Raw genomic sequence first — 17210 nt, forward strand, 5'->3', positions numbered from 1 at the left:
CGTTACAGTTGCACCAACCAAGAATAGAGTATAAATATAGCAATATAAAACCATAAATAATTAAATAGTAATATGTAAATTATGCCAGGAAATAAGTCCAGGACCAGCCTATTGGCTCAGGGTGTCTGACCCTCCCAGGGAGGAGTTGTAAAATTTGATGGCCACAGGCAGGAATGGCTTCCTATGACGCTCAGTGTTGCATGTCAGTGGAATGAGTCTCTGGCTGAATGTACTCCTGTGCCCAACCAGTACTTTATGTAGTGGATGGGAGACATTGTCCAAGACCGGAGACCTAAGTTAGAGTAGAGATTGGATAGGACAGGATGGTTTTCCCTGGAGCGAACGAGATTAACAGCTGATTTTACAAAGGTATTAAGATTATGAAAGAGATAGCTAGGAAAAATGGTAGAGGAGTTTAAAAGTAGAAGGCATAGCTTTAACATGAAAGGGGAAAATTTTGAAAGGACCTGAGGGCAAGTTTTTCACATCAGTGATGGGGGTGTATGGAATGAACTGTCAGAGGAACTGGTAGAGGTGAGTCCAGTTACAGCATTTAGAGGGATATGGGCCAAATACAGACAAATAAGGTTAGTGTCGATAATTGGTCACCTATTTTTGTGCTGCATAACTCTATCACCTATGAATCAATATAAAAAGTGTGTTGATATATTAATAGGTCAATAATCAATTGTCCAGAGAATCTTCTGGTTCAGCATCACAAGAATGCTGAGAGTGCAAGATTATCAGAATTTTACTTTATATTGAATGCAATATTCAACCTCTATCCTTTCTACCCAAGCTTTTCCAGTTGTAAGCTTTTGGGGTTAATTTCATGTTGATTATTAAGGAGTAGCAATGCCCTCCACGAGGCTTTTTTTAAGATCATTGTTTCCTAATTGAATTGAACCCAAAATGAATTTTAAAAGGTAGCAATTGTACTTTTGAACTAAGTGGCACTTCTCCCTTTCATCGACAGATAACCGGATTAGCACTGTCCAACAGTATTGATGATCTTGCAAAGCTGTACTTAGCAACAATTCAAGCAATAGCAGTAAGGTTTTACATTTTTCTATATTTTGAACTAATGTATGAACTTCCACTGAGTAATGACATTTTCTTAATAGTAGTACATTATCTTCATTTTTTAAATAGTGATCATAGAGTAACAGAATTAATTGCCAAAAATCAGACCACAGGTACCCAAATTCACTAAATGCCTGCTCAGAAGTTTCTGCCAGATTTATCTTTATATGACATCTCCACTTTGGTATTTACTTCTAGTTTGCGCTACATCACTGTAGTTTAAAAACCTGAAGAAATTGGGCAGTATAAGTAATTTTAAAATACTTATAAGGAAATTTTGTAACACATATCCATTTCTTGGAGCAATTAACAATACCAGAAAGTCAGATTACAAAAGCTTTAAGCCCATTTAGATCACAAGATAACTAAAAATGAGAAAACTTATTGGTCCATCCTAGTTCACTACATGGAAACAGACACTGCTTCTTGGATGTTTCCAAAATATTAATGCCATTACTCTGGATTTATTGATGAATCCTTTGGGAAGAATTTTCTGATATCAGTTCTAAATTATGTTTGCACTAAATTATGCCTGTTGAACTTCAATAGTAGTTCATGCCTAAGTGGTAATTGGAGATAAGACTAAATAAAGATTTGATTTTTCTTAAAATTAGTGGAATTCTAACTTTCTTCACTGATACTAATTATAATTATTACACCATCCTGGTCTCATCAGTGTGGATTCTGACATTGTTCATTTAACAATAGCATCTCAAAAACCCAGGGTTTTTGCATTTATAGTTTTCAAAAATATTAAAATAAAACTAAATAAGCTAAAGTGTGGAGTTTCCACCGGTAAACTGTGACTTTTAACCCCTTGCTTCTGAGACTTACGCAGACCCGTTGCTTGCAGTGAGTCAGAATGTGCCAGCAATAACATAGAGATAGACTGTGGATGTGGCGAATGCAGTGGAGGCCAAATGCATATGCATCTGAACCCTTGCTCTTCCCCCTGAGTTCACTGTGCTTCCATTAGTTGCTGAGCTGAGGAGCTGGACACCCTTCTCGCAAAAAAAAAACAAAATTCCTGGAAGAACACAGCTTCCATAGAGGAAAATAGACATCTGTATTTTGGGACGAGACCTTTCATCTGGACTAAGAGTATGAAGTGACTCCACTTGGACACATTCCATATCTGGTCTACGATCTCATGTCAGCCATTGCTGCCATTTCTCAGTGAAAGAGATAGAATTCTAATGTGGCTTGACAGGATGGGTGCAGAAATAATGTTTCTCATTACTTGGTTGTCTAGTATTAGGGGCTACAGCCTGAAAATAACGCGAACTGAGTTGAGAAAAAAAAATGTCTTCAGAGAAAATAGTGTATCTTGGAAATTCACTGCACATGACGTCTGTGGAGATTCAGTCACTTAGTATATTCAGAACAGAAAATTATGGATTTTTAAATAATGAGGGAAACGAGATACGGGATTTGTACAGAAATGTGGCATTGAGGCGGAAGATGAATCAAGATCTTATTGAAGTGCGTGCAGGTATGAGGGGCAGAATAGTCAATGATGGTTGCTCTTTTCTTAACAGGTCATCGGCCTTCATTTGAAAGGCAAGTTGAGGTTAACGTTTTGAATAGTTTTCATTCTTTTATTGTGTATTTAAGTTTTTATTTAATTAGCAACCATGTATTATGCTTCTAAATATTTTCATTTTTAATGTTAGATATCTCTGATTTGGAGAAAGTGAACAGAGCTTTGGAAAGCAGAACAATAAATTGTATACCATATAGAGTGTAGTCCAAGCAAATGTGAAACTTTTTTTTAGTTGTCTCACCCACACTTACCCACGTAGAGAAAATATACACAATGTTTTTGAAGTGGAAATGTGTTAACATTGCATAACAATACATAACAATTTAATTACATTTAGCCTTGCTCAATTCATTCATTACAAATTGTCTATTAGTGGAAAATTAAGAACATCCTTTTATACCAAAGTCTTACCCGGAGTGATCTAACTCTTGTCCAGCATATCAAATTAATTCACCTCAATAGAAGCTGACAGTTTTTGCACAAAATAATCTGACTGTCCTCCCAGTTTACCCTACTATCCTTTCTGTGATATGAAACATTCACAATCTTAGTTGCTGAATAGATAATACATCCCAAATTCACCTAAGGTCCCCACCTTCATAGATCTGTCTAAAGCCAATTCAGTATGTTCTATATGACACCAATAAAAGGGCTGAGAATTTGTGTGTAAAATAAAGTCCACAGAACCTATTTAACATCCCAGCTGTAGTACTAAAGACCTGTACTCCCGAACTTGCTGTGACCTCTAGCCAAGCTATTCCAGTAAACTTAAAACACTGGCATCTACGTAACATTTTGGAAAATTGCTCAGGTTTGTTCTGTACAATGACCAGGATAAATCCAATCAAGCCAGTAACATCGATGACCATCTTGCTACTACATTTGGGCAGAAGGTACAGGAGCCTTAGATCCCACAGCACAAGGTTCAGTAATGGCTACGACTCTGCAATCATCAGGCTCCTGAATCAGTATTTATAACTTCACTCACCACAACTCTGAACTAAGTCCACAACCTAAAACATGTTCTTAGTATTTTTTATTTGTTATTTGCATAGTTTGACTTTTTCACATTGGTTGTTTGCTATTCTTTGGTTACGTATTTTTTCACACTGTATTTCTTTATTTTCCTGTAAACATCTGCAAGAAAATTAATCTCAAGGTATCATACCATAATCTGTATGTACTTTGATAATAAATTTACTTTCACTTTGACTTAGGATCAACTGCATTGCACCAGACCTCACCAACCATGGTCCACATATGGACCCAATGAAGTGAATGATGAATGAGTACATTTGACATCAAGGCACCATCTGGCCCACTGTGGCATCAAGCAGCCCCAGTAAAAGTGAAATAATCAGGCATCAAGAGTAATGCTTTGATAGCACCTGTATTTAAATTGATCATTGTATTTTCTTTTCTCCAGCTAGGAACCCGCCACATATTGGAAACAATGCAGAATGCGGGACATCAAATCAATACCCTCTTTATGTGTGGTGGATTGAGCAAGAATCTCCTGTTTGTCCAAATGCATTCAGATATCTCAGGTTGGTAAGTTGGGAGAGGGTAAAAGGACAATAAATGAGAAAGTCGACAATTTAGAAGGTTTATTTATTTCTAAACAAAGCAAAGGTCGTAACTATTTCACCGATTAACTAATGGAGGAAAAGCATGATGACCTGAAGATAAAGAAGTAAGCTTCACTGAATCACTAAGACATATGCAAGAGCTACATAATCAAGTTCAAGTTTATTTGATATGGAACTGTATACATGTATTACACCAAGCAAAACAGTGTTCCTGTGGACCTAGGTGGAAAGCACAGTATATCTAATTTACACACAGCATAAAGTAATAACACCACAAATAAACTGCAAATAGTAAAATATGTTCAAGAAGATTGACATTTAGCATAAGGTGCATTTACAACACAAGTTAAAAAGTAAACAATATAACGCTACTGGCTCTTCATACATGATGACACCTGGATAGTGGCAGGGAGTTCAGTAGTCTTAGGGCCCGGGAGAACAAGCTGATTCCCTTCCTAACAGTCCTTGTCCTAATGCTATGGTCCCTCTTGCCTGATGGTAGTGAGTCAAAGAGATTGTGGGATCAATGGGAGGGATCCTTGGCAGTGCTAAGGGCTCTGCTCCTGGATAAGTATTTTGGATTGGTGGAAAAGAGACCCCAGTGATCTTCTCAGCAGCTTTTGCAATCCTTTGTAGGGTCTTGCAGTATTAGATCTACGCCATACATGCTTAGTGTTGAGCCTAAAGAGTTCCAGCTTAGTCTCATCTGACGATGACTATCTTCCACATCCTTGCAGTATTTTCTAAGTGATGCTTTGCAAAGTCTTCATGGGCAAGGATATGTTTTTTTTAGACCTACGTCTGGCTTAAGTCTATAACTGCGCGTCAGTCAGGTAACACCATCGCCTATAGTTGAAGTAGCATCATGCTATAGGGATGCCTTTCAGCAGCAGGGACTGAAAATCTGGTCAGGCTTGATGAGTACGTGATTGCTGTTCAATACAATGAGATCCTGGATGAAAACCTGCTAGCCTCTGACAGAAAGCTTAAACTAAGGAGGAGGTTTGTCTTTTAACAGGACGGTGGCCCGAAGCACACTGCCAGAGTAGCCATGGAGTGACCCATAGAAACTTAGAAAACCTACAGCATAATACAGGCCCTTCGGCCCACAAAGTTATGCCCAACATGTCCCTACCTTAGAAATTACTAGGCTTACCTACGGCCTTCTATTTTTCTAAGCTCCATGTACCTATCTAGGAGTCTCTTAAAAGACCCTATCGTATCCGCCTCCACCACCGTTGCTGGCAGCCCATTCCATGCATTCACCAATCTCTGAGTAAAAACTTACCCCTGACTTCTACTCGGTACCAACTCCCCAGCACCTTAAACCTGTGTCCTCTTGTGGAAACCATTTCAGCCCTCGGAAAAAGCCTCCGACTATCCACACGATCAATGCCTCTCATCATCTTATACACCTCTATCATGTCACCTCTCATCCTTCGTTGCTCCAAGGAGAAAAGGCCAAGTTCACTCAACCTATTCTCATAAGGCATGTTCCCCAATCCAGGTAACATCCTTGTAAATCTCCTCTGCACCCTTTCTATGGTTTCCACATCCTTCCTGTAGTGAGGTGACCAGAACTGAGCATAGTACTCCAAGTGGGGTCTGACCAGGGTCCTATATAGCTGCAACATTACCTTTCAGCTCCTAAATTCAATTCCACGATTGATGAAGGCCAATACGCCCTATGCCTTTTTAACCACAGAGTCAACCTGCGCAGCTGCTTTGAGTCTCCTATGGACTCAGACCCCAAGATCCCTCTGATTCTCCACACTACCAAGAGTCTTACCATTAATACTATATTCTGCCATCATATTTGACCTACCAAAATGAACCACTTCACACTTATCCAGGTTGAACTCCATCTGCCACTTCTCAGCCCAGTTTTGCATCCTACCAATGTCCCGCTGTAACCTCTGACAGCCCTCCACACTACCCACAACACCTCCAACATTTGTGTCATCAGCAAACTTACTAAACCATCCCTCCACTTCCTCATCCAGGTCATTTATAAAAATCACGAAGAGTAAGGGTCCCAGAATAGATCCCTGAGGCACTCCACTGGTGACCGACCTCCATGCAGAATATGACCCGTCTACAGCCACTCTTTGCCTTCTGTGGGCAACCCAGTTCTGGATCCACAAAGCAATGTCCCCTTGGATCCCATGCCTCCTTACTTTCTCAATAAGCCTTGCATGGGATACCTTATCAAATGCTTTGCTGAAATCCATTTACACTACATCTACTGCTCTTCCTTCATCAATGTGTTTAGTCACATCCTCAAAAAATTCATTCAGACTTGTAAGGCACAACCTGCCCTTGACAAAGCCATGCTGACTATTTCTAATCTTATGATCCGTGTTCCAGTGTTCATAAATCCTGCCTGTCAGTATCTTCTCCATCAACTTACCAACCACTGAGGTAAGACTCACTGGTCTATAATTTCCTGGGCTATCTCTACTCCCTTTCTTGAATAAAGGAACAACATCCGCAACCCTTCAGTCCTCTGGAACCTCTCCCATCCCCATTGATGATGCAAAGATCATTGCCAGAGACTCGGCAATCTCCTCCCTCGCTTCCCACAATATCCTTGTGTACATCTCATCAGGTCCCAGTAACTTATCCAACTTGATGCTTTCAAAAGCTCCAGCACATCCTCTTTCTTAATATCTACATGCTCAAGCTTTTCAGTCTGCAGCAAGTCATCACTGCAATCACGAAGATCCTGTTCCACAGTGAATGCTGAAGTGAAGTATTCATTAAGTACCTCTACTATTTCCTCCGGTTCTATACACACTTTCCCACTGTCACACTTAATAGGTCCTATTATTTCACGTCTTATCCTCTTGCTCTTCACATACTTGTAGAATGCCTTGGGGTTTTCTTTAATCCTGCCTGCCAAGGATTTCTCATGGTCCCTTCTGGTCTCCTAATTTCCTTCTTAAGCGTCTTCCTATTAGCCTTATAATCTTCTAGATCTCTAACATTACCTAAATCTCTGAACCTCTTGTAAGCTTTTCTTTCCTTCTTGACTAGATTTATTACAGCCTTTGTACACCACGGTTGCTGTACCCTACCTTAACTTCCCTGTCTCATTGTAACATACCTGTGCAGAACTCCACACAAATATCCCCTGAACATTTGCCACATTTCTTCTGTACTTTTCCTTGAGAACAGCAGTTTCCAATTTAAGCTTCCAATTTCCTGCCTGATAGCCTCATAATTCCCCTTACTCCAATTAAATGCTTTTCTAACTTGTCTGTGCCTATCTGTCTCCAATGCTATTGTAAAGGAGATAGAATTATGATCTCTGTCTCCAAAATGCTCTCCCACTGAGAGATCTGACAACTGACCAGGTTCATTTCCCAATACCGAATCAAGTACAGCCTCTCCTCTTGTAGGTTTATCTACATATTGTATCAAGAAACCTTCTTGAACATACCTAACAAACTCCACCCCATCTAAACCCCTTGCTCTAGGGTTATGCCAATCGATATTTGGGAAATTAAAATCTCCCATCACAACAACTCTGTTATTATTACACCTTTCCAGGATCTGTTTCCTTATCTGCTCCTCGATATCCCTGTTACTATTGGGCGGCCTAGAAAAGACACGCAGTAACGTTATTGACCCCTTCCTGTTCCTAACCTCCACCTACAGAGACTCCGTAGACAATCTCTCCATGGTGTCCATCTTTTCTGCAGCCGTGACACTATCTCTGATCCACAGTGCCACGCCCTCACCTCATTTGTCTCCCTCCCTGTCCTTTCTGAAACATCTAAAACCCAGCACTTGAAGTAACCATTCCTGTCCCTGAGCCATCTAAGTATCTGTACATCATATCTCCAAGTACTGATCCATGCTCTAAGCTCATCTGCTTTGTTCACAAGACTCCTTGCGTTAAAATAGACACATCTCAAACCATCGGTCTGAGCGTGGCCCTTCTCTATCACCTGCCTATCCTCCCTCTCGCACTGTCTACAAGCTTTCTGTATTTGTGAACCAACCTCCTCTTCCCCAGTCTCTTCAGTTCAGTTCCCACCCCCCAACAATTCTAGTTTAAACTCTCCCCAGTAGCCTTAGCTAACCTACCTGCCAGGATATTGGTCCCCCTGAGATCCAAGTGCAACCCGTCCTTTTTGTTCAGGTCACACCTGCCCCAAAAGAGGTCCCAAATGAAGAATGGCTTCAAATGAAGAAAATTGATGTTCTTGAGTAGCCCAGTCAGAGTCCTGACCTTAACCCCATCAAACATCTTTGGCAAGACCTCAAGATTGTTGTCCACTGCTGCTTCCCAACCAACCAGGCACAGCTTGAGCCGTTTTACAAGAGGAATGGGCAAACCTTGCACCATCACAATGTGCAAAGCTAACAGAGACTTATTCAAATTCAAAATGTCTACTGTTAGTAATAGCTGTGAGAGGTGGTTCAACTAAGTACTGAACAAAAGAGGATGAATACTTTTGAACTGCTGACATTTCAGCCTTTGAATATTTAGTTTTTCTTGCTTTAGAATTTTTCCTGTTTTTAGGGCTCCACTGTGAAAAAAGGTGCATATGATTCATGATAAAAAACATTCTCAGTTAAGTTGATCAAAATCCTTAGCTGTAATACTCATTTATGTGAACAAAGGATTGGGGCCTGAATATTTTTACAATTCACTGTATGAAGCACGGCTGGCAACATTTCTGAAAGGGGAAAGGTAGGATGAACCTTTCAGATCAATGACTTCTGTCATAACATGAAGATGAATAAGCTTTAAGGAAGTTCAAAGAAATTAAAATGAGAAGGGATGCAAATATCTCTCCCCATCAATACTTGCATTCTGCATTCTCTATTACAATGTTAGCAACAAACACGCGTTCTTTTCCTCACTTCTTAAAATACCATGGTGGGGCCTGATCCAATTCCTCATCACCCAACATCTGCTTCTCATTTTCTTAGCAATCTTAGATTGTGAATGCAAGATGATAAAGAATTGAGACATTGTGGAATTTTGGGAGCAGAGCATGAGGTGATCTGAAGTCAGTACAGGATTGAAGCTGAGAGATACCTGGAAGTCATTAGAATAGCCAAATAGCAAAGCTTGGAGGTAAGAAAATGGTCAAATACTCAGTCCACTATGAATTAGCTAGTCTAATTTTGAAGTTCTGGACAGTAACTTCATGGTAAACTAACATTATATACTACATCAGTTTCTCTTCCTACAAATGCTTCCTGGCATGATGAGTATTTCTAATATTTTCTGTTTTTAAATCAATCTTCTAGCATTGATAGATTTGTTTTCTTTTCTAATACTTCATATGTCTCTAGCAGAGGAAATCTGCAGGTGTTGGAAATCCAGGCAACATGCAGAAAGTGCTGGAGGAACTCAACAGGCCAGGCAACACCTATGGAAAAGAGTAAACAGTCGATGTTTCGGGCCGAGACCCTTCAGTCTGGCTCGAAACGTCTGGTCCTGAAATGTCAACAGCACTTTTCCGTAGATGCTGCTTGGCCTGCTGAGCTCCTCCAGCATTTTGCGTCTGTTGCTTGATACATCTCTGAGTGTTTTGTTTTCTGTAGTGACTGTTTTGCAAACCTCAATTTGGCAGTGACTATATCTTTGGTTTTAATAGAACAAGAAGATTGTATTTTCCATTTTAAGATTGTTATTATCCAGTAAAAATCACTTAAAAAGAGTGAAGATTTGCTTGATTATATGAGACTACTTACAGGAAACACCTAAACTTCACAAGTGTTCTTTGACAGACTTTGTACTTTATTTCTGCACTTTAGTGTTTATAACTTAGCAAACATCCACTGTTCCTTTACAATCCAAAGTTGGAATGACAGGCTGAATTGCATGTGTCTGTGCACTGCCAGCACACTAGACCATCGATTGATGGATATTGTCGCTCAGAGTCCTGGACTATATATATTTTTTGAGTGGATATGCTCCTTTGCTCAATATTTTGAATGTTTGCTTACTATTTTGAATGTTTTGCACCCTGGCCCCAGAGGAACGCTGTCTGGTTCAGCTGTTTGAATGGTTTGAATGATAATTAAACTTGATTTGATTTGATTAGAATGTAGAATTAAAAACAAAAATCTTATTTTAAAACAAAATGTTTAGAAATAATGATTTGGCATTAAGTTAAAACCAGAGGTTTTGATAATGCTGAAAATTCTCCAGTTATCCAAACAAAACTTAGACCAAAGGAACTGATTTTGAGACATGGAAATCCCCACAAAGCAAACCTGGAATTCAAAGTGCAAAGGTCAGAAGCCAAAAACTCTCCTGTCTGATCTTGTTTTAAAAGATTAGGAAAGAGCAAATCTGGAGATTCAATTTTTCTCTACATCAACAGACTACTCTTTGATGCGGTTACAGTGTTATCTATCTAAGTGCAACTCTTATCCAAACAAACAAAATTCCTAATAGTAATTGCGATTCATTTCTGCTGGTATATTTGGAGAAGCAAGGTAGTTATCTGGTAATATATACAGTAAAAAATGTTTTTTAAATGCTAATGATACCCTTAAGCTGTGTTGGAGGATGTTTTTTCACTTGAGTTATTTTCATTTCTTTCAAAGTTAATTTTTAAAGTTCCTTGCAGCTAATTTTTAACAGGAGTAAAATTAAAATACTGAAGAAAGAATGAAAATTGAATCTTAAAATGGGTAAAGGCTTGAGAATTAACTATAATTAGGTAAATGTTTTAAAACAATAAATTTTAAACAAAATGCAAGAATTTTTTTTCCCCCAGGGGAGCATTAATCATTAGACTGTGGACTATAATTGAGAATGATCTCCAACAGCATATGTTTTTAATCAAGATTACATTTATACTTAAAGGAATAATTTTGTTTAAAGGTAGTTAATTGAAGATCAAATTAATATTGATCTACATTTTGAATTTCTATATAAATCTGACAGTTTCCTTTGTTTTTAAGAACACTAGATACAGAAATTCAGAGTATTTTGCATGTTTTTGGGGCTCTAAAGTTAGTTTTTAAATGGTGTCTCATACAAATGTGCACACTTAGGGGGCTAGTTACAGCTGGAGATATACTGGTGAAGAACTTGGTACACACACACAATTGACTGTATAGGCAGACCTGTCAGCAGGAAATCACCTGCACATTGCAACACGAAGGAATTATTAACCACCTTTTCGATGGTGGAAATTTCCGTACAACTACATGGACTGGGTTGTGCTGATTGCTTGCTGATGGTTCCATGGAGAACAATTTGCTGGTTACAGTGTTCAGGTTAACATGTTCCAGATTTCGATTTGCATTGCATTGGTCAAGACCACAGTGAAAATCAAATATCAGTGCACTTGACTTCCCTTTACATCATAAGACTCAGCAGTGAGTTCAAGGATGGAGCACCAAATACTGTGTTGAGAGGCCTAATACACTGTTTCATTTGAATAGGGTCACTGACATGCACTGGAAAAAGTAAACGCAGCTACACTATTTTTTAAATTATTTATTTTACTCAATGTTAATTTATTTTACTTAACTTAAAAACTTAAACTTTTTAAGAATTTTTAAGATTATTTAAATCTTTTCCAGCCATTTTAATTTTTTTTTTGTTATCATGTGCATTTAGAAATACTTTAAAAGAACTGTGGCGGCAGTGGAACATTAAAAGCCAATCAGGGTGGCCCGGCTTGGAATCTTGGGCTCTATCCCCGAAATCTAGTTGTTCCTTGCAGGCTGCTCCACTACAGAGAATGGCTGTGGCACTATAGGTGCTGATAGGTGAAGCCACAGGGATAGAACGTTCAGGCTGACATCCACATGCAATTGTCTAGATCAATCACAAATTGGTGACACATTGATTGTAGACATTATCAGTGGACCTACTCCATTCACTGACTCCCAAACTTCTCCAATGGTCTGAAAGTGACTCCATGTTTTATAAACTTGTCACTTTGACACAAAAACATGTGTAGCCCCCCCCCCCCCCCCGGTAAGCCTCAGGCTCGCTCAACTCACTTTCGTCTAGGGGGAGCAGCCTTTGGCCCCGCCAAACTGGGTAATCAAGTTTGTGTGGATACTGTGTGATGTACCCCACCCCGTCACATAACAGACAATACACCATATGTGATTAAATGATTACACTTTATAGATCTTACTGGAACTATGTAATTAATAGAGATAAAATACAAAAGGAAAGTAAAAGGCACCGAACTTATCAAAGTTCAACCACTTCGTGCACAACAGTTAGAGCTCAATTAACGGAGTCTTCTTTCCACCATTTGATCGCCTCCAATCGCCTGGGACCAACCACTATGGTTGACCAGACGCTCCACAGGAGTCTGTCCTTGTCTCCTCTCCTCGCCGAAGACCCTGGACCTCGGACTCCCGCTCGGGGTCCGAGCCGTCGGCCAGCTTACAGCATCGCGTCTCCTCTCTATGTCCCCATTGTGCCTTCCCCCTCAAAGCCTGAGAACAAAAGCTTACAGACACACAAGAAAGAATAACATCTATCCCAATTGATTAGCAAATGAATACAGTTCTCGTTATCAGTAGTTATAACCCAAACAAGTTGCTAGAGAGAGAAACACTGTCTCAGCAGTTATTATTACAGAAAAGCCATTTTAATTATAACATAACAAAGAAGCCATTTTGTTAGCCTTCGCAGTAACATAAAAGAAGAAACCCCTTACACATGCATGAAACCACATAGTAATCTCTACATGCTCAGTTCAACCTTTATTGGAACACTTCTATTGCATTAACAATATTTAAAAGCCATTTAGATAGCTGCATGGATAGGAAAGATTTAGATCGCTATAGGGCAAATGTGAGCAAATAGGTCTAGATTAAATGGAAATCTTGATCAGCATGAACCATTCAGGCTGAAGGATCTGGTTCTGTGCTATATGACTCCATGACTCTGCCTCAGGCAGTCCAGTTCTGAAACAATCATCATTGTCTCATTAAACATTAAATCGGTTTAAAGGTTGTACTCCTCATTTCCAAATCCCTTTATAGCTTCACTCCACTTTTTCTCCCGGAAACATACTTGTGCTCCTCTGTGTTTCATCCCGAGATCATCTCCAAATTCAATCACAGCAAATTTGGCACCTGTGCTTTAAATGGCCAAAGCCATAAGCCTTTGAATTCCCTTGAAAAGTACTCTGCTTCAACTCTTGGACCTTCAGGGGCTCCATCTTCCTCTCACCCCAACCCTCCCCTCTCCACTGACACCACCAGCCTCCCTCCTCCCCCCCGATCCCACTTCTCATCTGTGCCGAGTTGCCGAGTTTTTACCATCCCCTCCGACCTTCAACTGTCTGAGGCAGAATGCTCTGTCCTCAGTAAGGGCCTTACCTTTGTCCCCCTTCACCCACACCTCAGCGAGTTCTGCATTCTTTGAGCCTACTTCTTCGGCAAGGACTCTCCCACCCCCACCGATGACCCCTTCTCCCGTCTTCAGCCCTCCTTCTCTTCATGGACACCCTGCTCTGGTCTTCTGCCTGCTCTGGATCTCTTTATTGCTAACTGCCGACGGGACAACAACCGTTTCGTCTTCACCACAGCTTTTTCCCATTCCAACCTCACTCCTTCCGAACGCTCTGCTCTCCACTCCCTTTGCACTAATGCTGACCTTACTATAACACTCGCCGACAAGGAGGGTGCTGTTTTAGTCTGGTTTACTGACCTCTTCCTTGCCGAGGCACAGCGACAACTCGTGGATGCCTCCTCTTATTTACCCCTCGATCATGACCCCACTAAGGAGCACCAGGCCATTGTCTCCCACACCATCACCAACTTTATCCGCTCAGGGGATCTCCCATCCACTGCTATCAACCTTATTGTTCCCACACCCGACACTTCCCGTTTCTACCTCCTACCCAAGATCCACAAACCTGCCTGTCCAGGTAGAACCATTGTTTCAGCTTGCTCCTGCCCCACCGAACTCATTTCTGCATACCTCAACACTGTTTTATCCCCCCTTGTTCAATCCCTTCCCACCTATGTTCGTGACACTTCTCACGCTCTGAAATTTTTCAATGTTTTTAAGTTCCCTGGCCTGCACCGCTTTATTTTCATCATGGATGTCCAGTCCCTATATACCTCCATCCCCTATCAGGAAGGTCTCAAAGCTCTCCACTTCTTTTTGGATTCCAGACCTAATCAGTTCCCCTCTACCACCACTCTGCTCTGTCTTGGGGAATTAGTCCTCACTCTTAATAATTTCTCCTTTGGCTCCTCCCACTTCCTCCGAACTAAAGGTGTAGCTGTGAGCACCCATATGAGTCCTAGCTATGCCTGCCTTTTTGTTGGCTTTCTGGAACAATCCATGTTCCAAGCCTATACTGGTATCATTTCCCCCACTTCTCCTTCGCTACATCGACAACTGCATTGGCGCTGCTTCCTGCACGCATGCTGAGCTCGTTGACTTCATCAGCTTTGCCTCCAACTTTCACCCTGCCCTCAAGTTTACCTGGTCCATTTCCGACACCTCCCTCCCCTTCCTTGATCTTTCTGTCTCTATCTCTGGAGACAGCTTATCTACTGATGTCTACTATAAGCCTACAGACTCTCACAACTAACAACAGGAATACCGCAGACGCTGGAAATTCAAGCAACACACATCAAAATTGCTGGTGAACGCAGCAGGCCAGGCAGCATCTGTAGGAAGAGGTGCAGTTGACGTTTCAGGCCGAGACCCTTCGTCAGGACTAACTGAAGGAAGAGTGAGTAAGGGATTTGAAAGTTGGAGGGGGAGGGGGAGATCCAAAATGATAGGAGAAGACAGGAGGAGGAGGGATAGAGCCAAGAGCTGGACAGGTGATAGGCAAAAGGGGATACGAGAGGATCATGGGACAGGAGGTCCGGGAAGAAAGACAAGGAGGCGGGGGGGACCCAGAGGATGGGCAACAGGTATATTCAGAGGGACAGAGGGAGAAAAAGGAGAGTGAGAGAAAGAATGTGTGCATAAAAATAAGTAACAGATGGGGTACAAGGGGGAGGTGGGCCTTAGCGGAAGTTAGAGAAGTCGATGTTCATGCCATCAGGTTGGAGGCTACCCAGACGGAATATCAGGTGTTGTTCCTCCAACCTGAGTGTGGCTTCATCTTTACAGTAGAGGAGGCCATGGATAGACATGTCAGAATGGGAATGGGATGTGGAATTAAAATGTGTGGCCACTGGGAGATCCTGCTTTCTCTGGCGGACAGAGCGTAGATGGGTACACAAGTAACAAGTCTCGTTAGGGTACAGTGTAACTAAGAATGAGATGATGTAACACAGAGCAGAGCAAATTACAACGAGGAGAAAAATGGTACTCATCAGTGGGATTGGGAAAGGAATTTAGAGAAAATTGTTTCTTTTTTATGTACAAATAGAGGAAAAAGCAAATTTGGCAATTTTTTTCTTCATGAAGTCTCTTCCATCATGGATTTGGAACAGTATATCCTGACATATTTCACCCTAATGTCAGTCATTTCACCATTTCATGTTGCACACGTAATCATGTCATCAATGTGCACAATTCGTGTTACTTAATTAATAGCAGAAGTTGGGCCAAAAAATCATGATATGCAACCTATATTATTATTAAGACAGAGTTAAACAAAGAACTTGTCCCCAAAGACTGTTAAAGTGCACATATGGGATAGTTCTTGTTCTTCCAGCGAGTAAAATTATAAGTGTACAACTGAGCAGAGCAAGTGGGGCATGGCACCTACTGACCGCATCAATGAGTGCACACCTTTCAGTACATACCAAGTACTCCTGAACCAGAAACCCTGGATTAACCAGCAGATTCACAGTCTGCTGTAGTGTAGATCGGTGGCATTCAAGACCGATGAGTCAGAACCCTATAAGAAGTCCAGGTACAACCGATGGAAGGCTATCATGAGAAAGAAAAGGCAATTTCATGTGAATGTAAAGACACAATCAGATGCAAAACAGCTGTGGCAGAGTTTGCATGCCATTGCTTCCTCTGAGGCAAAAACAAACAGCATAATTGGGAGTGATTCTTTCCTCCATGATGAACTCAATGCCCTTATGCATGCTTTGAAAGGCAGAATAAAATTACATCTGTGCAAATGCCCACAACATTTGTCTCAGAGGCCAATGTCGGAACATCCTTCAAGAGCGTGAACCCTTGAGAGACATCAGGCCCTGATCGTGTATCTGCAGGGAGCTGAAAACAAATCTGTGCCAACTAACTGGCTGGAATGTATAACATAGAACATAGAATAGTACAGCACAGTACAGGCCCTTCAGCCAACAATGTTGTGCCGACCATCAAACCCTGCCTCCCATATAACCCCCCACCTTAAATTCCTCCATATACCTGTTTAGTAGTCGCTTAAATTTCACGTGTAACTGCCTCCACCACTGACTCAGGCAGTGCATTCCACACACCAACCACTCTCTGAGTAAAAATCCTTCCTCTAATATCCCCCTTGAACTTCCCACCCCTTCCCTTGAAGCCATGTTCTCTTGTATTGAGCAGTGGTGCCCTGGGAAAGAGGCGCTGGCTATCCACTCTATCTATTCCTCTTAATATCTTGCATACCTCTATCATGTCTCCTCTCATCCTCCTTCCCTCCAAGGAGTAAAGCCCTAGCTCCCTTAATCTCTGATCATAATGCATACTTTCTAAACCAGGCAGCATCCTGGTAAATCTCCTCTGTGCCCTTTCCAATGCTTCCACACCCTTCCTATACTGAGACGACCAGAACTGGACACAGTACTCCAAGTGTGGCCTAACCAGAGTCTTATAGAGCTGCATCATTACCTTGCGACTCTTAAACTCAACTTATGAAAGCTAACACCCAATAAGCTTTCTTAACTACCCTATCTACCTGTGAGGCAACTTTCAAGGATCTGTGGACACGTACCACCAGATCCCTCTGCTCCTTCACACTACCAAGTATCTTGCCATTTACTTTGATCTCTGCCTTGGAGTTTGTCCTTCCAAAGTGTACCACCTCACACTTCTCCGGGTTGAACTCCATCTGCCACTTGTCAGCCCACTT

At 41.2% G+C, this 17210-nt stretch overlaps 1 protein-coding gene across 16 annotated transcripts in view; it reads left to right on the forward strand.

Annotated features, from left to right (window-relative positions):
• fggy (FGGY carbohydrate kinase domain containing) overlaps nt 1–17210 on the forward strand; it is a 352624-nt gene that overhangs the window by 264236 nt on the left and 71178 nt on the right. For 9 of the 16 annotated variants that reach the window (XR_010019906.1, XM_063064268.1, XM_063064264.1 and 6 more), the window contains exons 12-13: nt 977–1051; nt 4053–4173. Coding sequence is in view for 13 of the 16 variants with exons in the window: in XM_063064268.1 (XP_062920338.1) it covers nt 977–1051; nt 4053–4173 (196 nt within the window). In the remaining 3 variants the exon portion in view is untranslated. Of the gene's footprint in view, nt 1–976; nt 1052–4052; nt 4178–17210 lie in introns of all 16 variants that reach the window. The other 7 variants (XR_010019908.1, XR_010019907.1, XM_063064270.1 and 4 more) reach the window with 2 other exon arrangements.

Source organism: Mobula hypostoma, chromosome 12, assembly GCF_963921235.1.
Source record: "Mobula hypostoma chromosome 12, sMobHyp1.1, whole genome shotgun sequence".
Classification (NCBI taxonomy): Eukaryota; Metazoa; Chordata; class Chondrichthyes; order Myliobatiformes; family Myliobatidae; genus Mobula; species Mobula hypostoma.